This window comes from Microcaecilia unicolor, chromosome 11 (genome assembly GCF_901765095.1).
Source record: "Microcaecilia unicolor chromosome 11, aMicUni1.1, whole genome shotgun sequence".
Classification (NCBI taxonomy): Eukaryota; Metazoa; Chordata; class Amphibia; order Gymnophiona; family Siphonopidae; genus Microcaecilia; species Microcaecilia unicolor.
Genome location: NC_044041.1, coordinates 95,362,092 through 95,374,302, shown reverse-complemented (window position 1 = coordinate 95,374,302; position 12,211 = coordinate 95,362,092). Strand labels below are relative to the sequence as shown.

The 12,211-nt window shown below is 45.3% G+C and overlaps 1 protein-coding gene across 1 annotated transcript in view; it reads right to left on the bottom strand.

The window, feature by feature from the left end:
- LOC115480944 overlaps positions 1 to 12,211 on the bottom strand; it is a 54,794-nt gene that overhangs the window by 31,503 nt on the left and 11,080 nt on the right. Inside the window, exon 2 of the mRNA XM_030219928.1 lies at positions 2,460 to 2,531. Within this exon, the coding sequence (XP_030075788.1) occupies positions 2,460 to 2,531 (72 nt within the window). The remainder of the gene's footprint in view (positions 1 to 2,459; positions 2,532 to 12,211) is intronic.

Genomic DNA, 12,211 nt, shown 5'->3' with positions numbered 1-12,211 from the left:
TCCCTCACCTTCAAAAGCAAGCAGTGGCACGACTCCTTCCTTCCGTGTTCCGCCCTCGCCTGACGTCACTTCCATGACGGCGGGGCAAGGAAGGAAGCAGTGGTCTGTCACTGCTTGCTTTCTAAGGTGGGGGAGGCACTTAAGGTCTGTGCAGAGGGCCAGGGGGTGGAGAGAGGGACTGGCCCGGTCGAGGGGGGGCCAAGGGGGTGGCATTATCCCGGGCCTTGCCCAGTCTCTCGGCAGCCCTGGCTCTCACAGGAAGAAGTGTGCCTAGATCTGCTGCCAGTGTCCCAGGAACACTGCAGCTGCCACTGCTGCCACACACCCATAGATGCTTGTTTAGTTTACATACATGAAAACTGAGTGCAACCTGCTGCTTTCAACCAGAAGCAGCTTCACAGTCAGGAGGTACATTCCGTGACCTGGAGGCATATTTTCAAAGCACTTAGCCTTCCAAAGTTCCATAGAAACCTATGGAACTTTGGAAGGCTAAGTGCTTTGAAAATATGCCTCCTGGTCTTGGGTTTTTGGAGACCGAGTGTGAAGTACTTACTTCAGGTCCCCATCAGCAGTCACACAGGAGCCAGACAGTAGTCTGAGGTGTACAATAAATTAAGTTAATTATATGTAAGACTAGTAAAAAAGGCCCATTTCAGACGTAAATGAAATGGGCGCTCAGAAGGTTTTCTTCAGAGTGTGTATGTTTGACAGAGTGTGTGTGAGAGTGACTGTGTGAGAGAGAGAGAGTGAATGTGCGAGTGTGACAGAGAGAGAGTGAGAATGAGTGTGTGGCTGGGGGGGGGGGGGGGCCCTCCCTCCCAGTTCCAGAGGCCCTCCTCCCTCCCAATTCCATGGTCGTCCCCCCCTTCCTTCCTCCCAATTCCATGGTCTTCCCTCCCTCCCTCCCTCTGAGTTACAGGATCGTCCCCTCCCTCCCAGTTTCAGGGCCCCCCCCTCTGAATTTCAGGGTCCTCCCTTCGTCCCTCCCCCCAAGCTCCACGGTCCCCCGTCTGTCCCTCCCTTCCACTTCCATGCTCCCTGGCTCCGAATTAAAAAAGTAATGTTGGACTTACGACATCGGGGTTACGTGGTCCGGCAGTAGCGCTTACAGCCATGCAGGCTCGGCGTTTCTGGGGTTACGTGGTCCGGCAGTAGCGCTTACAGCCGTGCAGGCTCAGCGTTTCTCTCGGTGTGTGTCTCTCAGCTCTGGTCCCGCCCTAGCGGAAACAGGACATGAGGGCGGGACCAGAGCTGAGAGACAGACCCCGAGAGAAACGCCGAACCTGAACGACTGTAAGCGCTACTGCCGGACCACATAACCCCGACTTCGAAAGTCCAACATAACTTTTTTAATTCAGAGCCAGGGGGCATGGAAGTAGAAGGGAGGTACAGACGGGGACTCTGGAACTGGGAGGGAGGTTAGGAAAAGGTTTTGTTTGTTTTTTTATTTATTTGGCTCTGTTTAGCCTGTTGTGACACATTCCAATGTGTCTGGTGACGTCAGCTGGTGGTTACAAACGCAGCCAGAGACATTGGAACGTTGGGAGTGCAAATTATTATATTATAAATGAAAAACATGCATTGGTTGTCACAAGGTTTTCAGCATAGAACTAACATGTTCACACAAGCTACATTTTTTAAAGTCACAAGAAAATACTTTTTCTACCATTGTTGTCTGATCATTTAGTTTTTCTATTCCCTTTGGTCCCTGTGTCTTCTGTGTTATGCAGTGTCTTCTTTCCATTTCATATTTTTTCTCTCACCATGTCCATCATTCTCCTGTGTCCTTATGCGTCCTGTCTACCATCTGTAGCCCTGTCCGTATCCTTCCTCCAGTTTCTGTATCTGGCCTCAAAGTGTTCCGATCCAGCCCTTAAATTCAGCAGTTTTCCCTCTATCCATATCCAGCAATTGTCCTCTCCCCTGGCCTCTCCTCCTCTCCATGTCCAGCAATTCTCCTCTCCCCTCCCCTCCCCTCCTCTCCATGTCCAGCAATCTGTCCCCTTTCCCTCCCCGCCCTTCCATGTCCAGTGATTCTCCCTGCCCTCCCTCAACTCCCCGACATCCTTCCTCTCCGTTTCTTCCTGCCCCCCCCAACACGTGTTTAAACCTTTTATTTTCCTTGCAGTGATGGCATTGAAGCCCACAACACAGCGGTCTCCCCGCCAGCCTTTCCCTTCCCTCACACAGCATCCCGGCCTTGCGGAAACAGGAAATACATCATCGCAAGAAGGCAGGACAATGAGTGACAGAAGGGAAAGACTGGAGGGGAGCCTGCTGTGTTGTGTGCTCCACTGCCGTGGCTGCGAGTAAAATAAAAGGTTTAAACATGCACGAAGAGGGACAGGAAGGAACGAAGAGGAAACCTGTCCAGCAGCTGAGGGCGGGAACAGCTGCCCATGGGCGTAGACTGGGGGGGCGAGGGGGGGGCAATGCCCCCCCAAACGATGACGACTTACCCGGGGCGCCAGTCGTAAAAAACAAGCAGGCACGCTGGTTTCCATCCGTTTTCGCTTCCCTGCCCTCTTTGTCTGCGTCCCGCCCGAAAGGAAATGACATCAGAGGAAGGCGGGACGCAGACAAAGAGGGCAGGGAAGCAAAAACGGATGGAAACCAGCGTGTCTGTTTGCCCCCTCTCTTCCTCCCTCCCTCCGGTGCAGGCAGCAGCAGTCTTTTTCAGCCTTTCTGTGCGCCTCCTAGCAGCGGTAGCGATGTATACACACTGCCTTCGGCTGTGCCCCGAAGCCTTCTCTTCAAGTTCCTGTTCCCGCCTATGCACAGAAACAAGGCTGAGACTGCTGCGCTGGAGGGAGGGAGGGAGGAAGAGAGGGGGCAAACAGAGAGAGTCACGATCCTGGACCTCGTGGAGGGCAGCAGAGGGAAGGAGCAGGAGGTGGATGGGAAGGGGAGGGGTGGGGAGCAGAGGGAAGGAGCAGAAGATGGATGGGACTGGGAGGGGTGGGGAGCAGAGGGAAGCCTACTGGAAAGAAGACACTGCATAAAACAGAAGACACTGTGACCAAAGCAAATAGAAAAACTAAACAATCAGACAACAAAGGTAGAAAAAAGTATTTTATTCACAATTTATTAATTGGAATATGTCAGCTTTTTGAAATGTGCATCTGTGATATTTTGTATGTAAATTAAAATTTTTATGGTATTGCTGCATGCTGAGTCTGACGTCTTGAGTTAACTTTGCAGTATTTTGCCTTCATATTTTTTGATTTCTAGTTCCTTGTGTCATGTGTTTTTCATGTGCGATCAAGTTGCAATATTCTGCTAGCGTGTAGTATTTGCAGCCCTTTTCGTTTTGCTTTTTTTCAAGAGGTAGTGTATTGGTGTTTTAGAGCCTGCCTGTTGTAATTACAGTTCTGCCTTTTCATGCATAAGGTTGTAGCTCGTCCTGTCCTTGGAATTAGTGCTATTATGGTTTAGTAATGATATGAGTGTGTTTTTGTACAAGTTTGTGTATAGCGTTTTGCAGTGGAGAGATTGTGTGTTGGCCTTATTGAGATGGCACCAAAACATCAGAAAGGGTGTAGAGCCTAAATCATGACACACTACCTCTTGAAGGATCTACATATAGAGACTATGCATTTCTAAGGTCAACACTGGTATGGTATGGGAAAGGGAGTGGGGAAATACTACTGGAGATGAAGAGGGAGTGCTGGGTAAGGATGAAAGAAGGAAGGAAGGAAGGGAGAAAGAGCTGGCTTGATATCTCATACATATTCATTATTCCCCAAAAAAGCAAGCTCTTTTTCCCTTCCTTCCTCCACATTAGCATATGGGGCGGGGCCTATGCTAATGGGGCAGGGCCTATGCTAATATGCTCCGCCACATCCTTTGCCCCCCAAATGAAACAGTCAAACTACGCCTATGCAGCTGCCTGCAGCATTCCGCCAGCCCAGCGTTTGGGGGGGCAATGCCCCCTCGCCCCCCAATCCACGCCCATGGGTCAGTTGCAGAGGGTGGTGAATGTTCTTAATGTTTTGTGCTATAAGAAATCTTACAGCACTGTCCTTCCTTTGTATATGGAGGTCCTCAGCTCCTTCCCACACCTACACAAGATCATCCTCTTGTGTGAGATGTACTCATGCCTTCCATGCTTGACTTCTCCCACTCAGGGCTCCAGTGTAACAGACAGTTAATTTAGCATGCACAGGGGTGACATGAATGGCGGCAGCAGCAGCTGGAGCACACAGACCAAAGCTGCAGAACTTGTAAGGCTCTAGTTGCCAGATCATAGGAGGTGGTCTTCAGCTGGCACGGCTTGGGGATCCTTGAAAGCCACACAGCAAGGGTTATGTCTGTATTTTGGGGGATCAGAGCAGAAATTGGTGGAAACACAGCCCCCCCCCCCCCTTATGATGCTGTGATTTGTGTACAGTACAAAAAGGAAGTGCATAAATGTTTTTATTTCTTCAGTGTTGCGGGACTTGTCGTGTTTGGATTTTGTTTCTCATATTTCTAATTTCAGATCCCATGTTCTGCATTTGAGGAAAGCATATATGTGATTTGTGTGTGAATAAATCATTAAAGTTTTCTTATGTCTGAGCAGTGGTGGCGGTTGAGATTGGGGGTGGAGGATACCCCTCCTTACTTTATGCTTTTTGCCACAGTGTGCCTGAAACCGGCACTGGCATGTACTTTTTGAAAGAAAGAAAGAAGGGAGGGAGCCATAAGTACATAAGTATTACAACACTGGGACTCACCAAAGATCCATAAAGCCTTGCTACCTGTTTCCAACAGTTGCCAATTCAGGTAAAAAATACCTTGCAAGATCCTAAAAAAGCTAAACACATTTTATGCTGCTTATCACAGAAAAAAGCAGTGCATGTTCCAAAGTAATCGTAATAATGGTCTAAGGACTTTTCCTCTAAGAAGCCGTCCTGTCCCTTTTTAAACCCCGCAAAGCCAACCTCCTTTAGTACATTCACTGGCAAGTCCAGCACTCATTCTCTTAAACCTGTAAAGTAATGTATCCACCAAACATTGTTCTGAAAAGGTATGGAACCACCTAGGAACTGAACTGTTTTCTCTCAGAAGGGATGAACGCACCTGAATGCAGCACCAAAAAATGTTTTTTTAATAGCTGCTAACTGCGGGATCAGGTAACGATTCCCTTTAGAAGGACTGCATCCTCACAGCACTGATTCTCTTTAGAAGTGCTGCAGCCACGTGCATGCAGCATTCATTACACCCAGAAGGGCTTAATCCTCCTGGAATAAAACAATTCTGGATCCAGGTGCATGGAGCTCCCCTGGGGGAAACAAGAACTTGATCAAAGGGAATAAATCTGTCCTGCAGTGGGGGTGGAATATGGGTTGAACAAAGATGGGGTGGTGAGGGGGAAAAACACTGTTGGAACATAACTTCTATGTGACAACTGTACTGGTTACAGGGGATATGCACACTAAGGAACACAATATTGCATTCTCAAGGTGGTTTCAGCCCTATTGAGAGAAAACAGTGCTGGATCAAGATAGATGCAACTGTTCTGTGGGGAAACCAGTGCTGCATCCAGGGGGATAGTAGCCGTCTATGGGGTGGGTAAGTGCTGGATACAGGGGCACAGGAACCTTCTGGGGGGGGGGGGGGGAGGAATGATGGATACAGATGATTGCAACCCTTGTAAAGAGAAACACGGTGGGAGACAGGCCAAAGACTATATTGTAAAGGCTATCAATACTGCAGCCCTTCTGAGAAAAAAAAAACCGTTGCAAGGTGGTTCTATCCCTTTACAGAAAAATGTTTGCTTGATAATGAACATTAACAGGGTAATGAGAATGTGCTGGAGCAGGAAGTCTACCTCCTTTCTGTTGTGAAGAACTACTGCACTGTTATCAAAATAGTGAAACCTGAACCTGTTATCTGTCCCTGTTTGTGACATGTTGGTTAGATGTATCATTGTAAAGTGCTATAAATTTATAAATTAAAAACCATTATTATTAAAACAGTACTCAAGATAATTGTTTCCTTCTACCTCTTTACTTTTATACAATCATTAAAAAAATACATTTCAAAATACTAACAAGTCACTCTGAACTTCTGCATTCATGAATCATAGCAGCTGAAGAATACAAAGGTTAAACATTTACACCTAGGAAAGATGGAATTTTTGAAAACAAGCAGTAGATTTATGAAAACATGATAACACATTACCACATATTATGAATAATTAACATGCTGGGAGCTATTTTATTACCTATGTGCATTAATACAATAGCACACTTACAAAATCCAACCCCTTATTGCAACATGCACATCCGTTGGGTGATGCAAAAATAATGTTTTAATTTGGTACACAGTTAGAACAATATCTTGCAGTAAGTGTAGAAACATTACCAGAGCTATAAGGAAGCATTTCTCTTGCTAATGTTAAACCTTGGGGCAGTGTAGTGCTTCAAACAAATAAGGAAGACACCATAAGAAGCATTCAAACATTGATAAGTAGACACAGAAATCAACCCCAAAAAAAAGACAACAAACAATTAAAACCACAAACAGGACAAAGGCAATGGAGCACATAATTACTACTACTACTACTACTACTATTTAGCATTTATATAGTGCTACAAAGTGTACGCAGGGCTGCACAAACATTGAAGAAAGACAGTCCCTGCTCAACAGAGCTTACAATCTAAATTGGACAGATGAACAGACAGCCAGAGGTGGGGAAAGGGGAAATTGCAATACTGGGGGTGGTGATAAGTGAGGATACTGAGTAAGAGAGTCATGGTTAGGAGTGGAAAGCAGTAGCAAAGAGATGGGCTTTAAGCCCAGATTTGAAGACAGCCAGAGACTGAGCCTGACATACCAGCTCAGGGAGTGTATTCCACGCATAGGGAGCAGCGAGATGGAAGGAACGGAGCCTGGAGTTTGCAGTGGAGGAGAAGGTGGACGACAGGAGATATTTACCCTGCAAACGGAGTTCACGGGGAGTACAGACCTTATTGGTGGAGAACAGAGACAGAATTGGAAATGAGAGAAATATGAACAATGTTAGCTGTTTCACAGGGACAGTTTTAATAACATCATTGCACTGATGCACACCCTATATCACTGCAGAGAGATTAGTGTGAAGGAATAGAACAATACTGCGTCCTACTAAGAAATTGTGGTTGTCACATGAAGACAGATAAAAACCATAGAATAGACAGTGATGGTTCAATACTGCTTGTCCAATATAACAATGGTATTAAATTCATTTGTGCTTTAGCATTAGCAGAATTATTACATAAAAAACATACAATGCTTTAGAAAAAAAAAGTATTTTCTGTACACAAGCAATACAACATACATAACATTAATTTCATGTTTGTGTGCTAATGAAACACAATTTATATATCCCTACTCCACAGGAAAATAAATCTTTTACAGAAGTATCTAATAAAAGAAATGTCTCACAGTACAGAACAACAGCTTAAAAGAGTAATTCATCATTCCATAATGAAATTGTTAAAATGTTATCCTAAATCTTCTACATGGAGTAATCTATGTTCAAGAAATAAAAAGAAAGAAAGAAACAATCCAAGCACCAATTAGATTTCTCACAAGAAAGAAACAGTTGCAGGTGATCCCGAATAGAATCCTTACACAAAAAGATTGTATGGAGGTGTGGAGGAGTAGGGTATTGGTTACTGCTACAATGTGTAGTATTGTATAGTAATGCTAAAGTATGCATACATTTTTTAAAATTTGTTTTTAACAGTTGTAACATGTTGTTCTGTATGTGCAGCATGAATTATGTGTAGGAATTAATTTTTCACAACCACAAGAATAAAATGTGAAAACCTGTCACCTTCCACAACAAGAAAGAAAATTGATTGATAGACTGAAATCTTCTTCTATCTTCAACAATTTAAAATGCATTGCATTAAAATGTAAAATAGGTTACACTTTCATCCCAGTTCATATTACTGATTATTATCATTGCACCCATCCTTAAAATCACAAAGCAAGCAGTGTAATCTTTAAAGTACTAATGCTCTGAGAAAAAAAGGTTAGATATATTTTATTTACAATGTTTTCCACTCTGCCGGCAGAGCTGTAATGGTGATAAACAAACATGTGCCATATTGGAAAAGTCATAAAACAATATTAATATTATGTTGATTAAATTTCTAATGGCTGTTAAATGGATTCAGAACACAGAACCACAGGTCAGATATGCATATCTAATAGTAATGTGCATTAACTTACCTTTGTGAAGAAACTGCTAAAATCAATTACCAAACTGTTTGCAGTGTTCCCAATGGATGTAGTTGGGGGTCCTGCAAAGTACAAGCGATTTGAACAACTTCCAATAAATGTTCAAATAAATCAATGTAGTTTAGTCAACCTATTAAACATGTGCAATGCAATAGTATCTCTATCCTACAAAGTCCTCTACAGACAGAGATCTGAAGCACTAGTGCACCCTTTTATATCAGTAAAATTCAAACCCCCATTCTGAAACTTGGCCTGATGGGAAAGGCATTGGAGATAAGCCGGCACCAGATTTAATCAGTACTGGTGTGAGCTTTGTGTCACAGAACTGAAAGAACCTCTTTTTTTTCCTTTCATGTATTTTCAAAAACCCCATCATGTTTTCCACCATGAGCACTATAATTTGTTTCTTCATAATTGGTTATTATTCAATGTTTACATTTTCATACTTCACTGTCATCTATATTGAATATATCAATGTTTAAAACACAAATATGTAAGGTTTTCTTTTTTATCACAACTGTTTCTTATTTGTCTTGCATTTCCTGACCACTGGATCTTGCCCCTCTCCTGTCAGTTACCCTGCATGCCCCCCTTCACATAGTAATTAGTGATGCAGCCTGCTAATCTCCACATAGGTTCCTTGAACACACTAATTATAAACAGTGCATGGTATGACTCATTCAATTACCTGGCCAGAGGAAGTAGGGAAGGGTGAGAGGGACTTGCATGAAACCAATGCTTATAGTTATCCATTGTAATTTAGCCCTTCTGATCACAAATTATTTTTTTTATTACATTTAGACCCCGCGCTTTCCCACTCATGGCAGGCTCAATTCGGCTTACATATTATATACAGGTACTTATTTGTACCCGGGGCAATGGAGGGTTAAGTGACTTGCCCAGAGTCACAAGGAACTGCCTGTGCCGGCGGTGCCCACTTTTTGCCACACCTTAGTAAAATGACCCCCCAAATTTTGAAAACCTCAATACATGCTCAAATTCATGTTTGCAAATATCTTATTTAGAGTACAACTGTAACAGCCAAAGGGCGTGAAGAAAACAGCTTGTGATCTGACTTAATGGACCCAACTTTAAAATGATCAAAAAACAATGATATATGAACATTTAAGACCACAAGGTTCCCTTTGCAGACTAAGACCCCTATAATTTTAAAAATAAGATGTTAAGCAGCTTGTAATTTAACACAATAATGAATATTATCAGAATCCTTGTTTATTTCGCGCAGGAGGGCGAAATACACCATGATCTTGATGTACTTGGGTTCAGAGGGCCAGCATGCATCAAGATCCTGGTGTATTTTTGATTAGAAAGCCCGCATACTGCAGGATCGTGGTCATCTTGGATAGGAAGGCACAAATAACTGCAAATCTAATTTGCTATAGTTTTTGACAAACGGAGATGGCTGCTGTTGGGGGACTGGCTTCAATTTTATAGTCATACTGTCTCCTGTGGACCAGATATACTTATCTCATGTCCCCTCATGTAACCTCAAGGAGATAACAGTTGTTAATTTTGCCACAAAAAATTTATTTTTATTTGGAGTTATAAAACCACTTGCTCCTGAAACATGTTCCAAAACATAATAATCCATTTGTGTATGTAAAAGGCAAACTTCTACAAAACAGATGAAACTCATTAAAAGGAGAGTTGAATTCTACTTCAATTTAATGTGTATATATTCCATCGTCTTTATAAACACCAGGCTTTACAAGGTAGATTACAGCCAGTTAAGATGAACCGATCAGGAAAAAGGTAAAATTATGTATCATACCTGATAATTTTCTTTCCATTAATCATAGCTGATCAATCCATAGACTGGTGGGTTGTGTCCATCTACCAGCAGGTGGAGATAGAGAGCAAACTTTTGCCTCCCTATATGTGGTCATGTGCTGCCGGAAACTCCTCAGTATGTCGATATCAAAGCTCCATCCGCAGGACTCAGCACTTAGAGAATTACACCCACGAAGGGACACTCTGCCCAGCTCACCACCGCCGAAACGGGGGAGGGGAATTAACCCAGCTCATCCCCACACAAGTGGGGGAGGGGAATCCGTCCAGCTCATCCCCGCGGAGCGGGGGAGGGACACCACACCCGCCGATGCAGGGGGATGTGGCTTATCCTGCAACCGCAACCGCGGGAGGAGCTGACTGACCCTAACACCGCCGAAGCGGGAGGGGTACAAAGCTGCCCTACAGCCGCACGAAGCGGGAGGGAGTGCCGGCAGAATTTAAGTCTCAATCCAGCCCCGTAAAACGGAGGGGAGAGGAATGCAGCAGCTCACTGTAACACAAACTCGTCTCAACTCTTGAAGAATCCAAGTGAAAAAACTTGAACACGAAGTCTTTCTGAAGTAACTGAAGACTAAACTTGAACCTGAAATGCAACCAGAATAAAAACAGTACAGATATCTGGGAGGGGCTATGGATTGATCAGCTATGATTAATGGAAAGAAAATTATCAGGTATGATACATAATTTTACCTTCCATATCATCAAGCTGATCAATCCATAGACTGGTGGGATGTACCGAAGCAGTACTCACCCAGGGCGGGACATTGAAATCCCTGACCTCAACACTGAAGCTCCAAACCGGGCCTCCGCCCGTGCAGCCACAGTCAAGCGGTAATGCTTGGAGAATGTATGAGCCGAAGCCCAAGTTGCCGCCTTGCATATCTCTTCCAAGGAGACGGACCCGGCCTCTGCCATCGAGGCCGCCTGAGCTCTAGTGGAGTGAGCCTTCAGCTGGATAGGCGGCACCTTCCCCGCGGCCACATAAGCCGCTGCAATGGCTTCCTTGACCCATCTTGCCACTGTAGGCTTAGCAGCCTGCAGACCCTTACGAGGACCTGCAAACAGGACAAACAGATGATCCGATTTCCGGAACTCATTGGTCACTTCCAAGTATCTGATGATGACTAGTCTCACATCCAGATATTTAAGAGCAGAGTACTCCTCTGGGTAGTCCTCCCTACGAAAGGAAGGGAGACAGAGCTGCTGATTCACATGGAAGCAAGAAACAATCTTGGGCAGGAAGGAAGGCACTGTGCGAATAGTCACTCCTGCCTCAGTGAACTGCAGAAAGGGCTCTCGACATGAGAGCGCCTGGAGCTCGGAAACTCTTCTGGCTGAAGTGATAGCCACCAAAAAGACTGCTTTCAACGTCAGGTCTTTCAGAGATGCCCTCGACAAGGGTTCAAAAGGCGGCTTCTGCAATGCTCTTAGCACCAGGTTGAGATTCCACGCAGGCACCACTGAGTGCAGAGGAGGGTGCAGGTGATTAACTCCCTTGAGAAAGCGCACCACATCTGGCTGCGAAGCCAGGGAAGCACCCTTCAGGCGGCCCCTGAAGCAAGCCAGAGCCGCTACCTGGACTTTAAGGGAACTGAGCGACAGGCCTTTCTCCAGACCTTCTTGCAGGAACGCCAACACTGAAGAAATTGGAGCAGTGAAGGGAGAAAGTGAGCCTGCTTCACACCACGCTGCAAATATACGCCAAACCCTGGCGTAAGCAGTAGAAGTAGAGCGCTTCCTCGCTCTCAGCATAGTGGCGATGACCTTGTCTGAGAAGCCCTTCTTTCTCAGACGCTGCCGCTCAATAGCCAGGCCGTAAGACCAAAGGGGGAGGGATCCTCCATCACCACGGGACCCTGATGTAACAGGCCCTGCTCCACTGGCAGCCGCAGAGGATCGTCAACTGAGAGCCTGATCAAGTCCGCATACCAGGGACGTCTGGGCCAATCCGGACCCACCAGGATTACCCTGCCAGGATGCTTTGCCACCCGGTCTAGCACCCTGCCCAACATGGGCCAGGGCGGGAACACATAGAGAAGCTCTTGAGTCGGCCACTGTTGGAGAAGAGCATCTACTCCCAGGGATCGAGGGTCCCGTCCTCTGCTGAAAAAGCGCGGCACTTGGCAATTGGCCGATGACGCCATCAGATCTAGGCTCGGCTGGCCCCAGCGCTTCGTGATGTCCA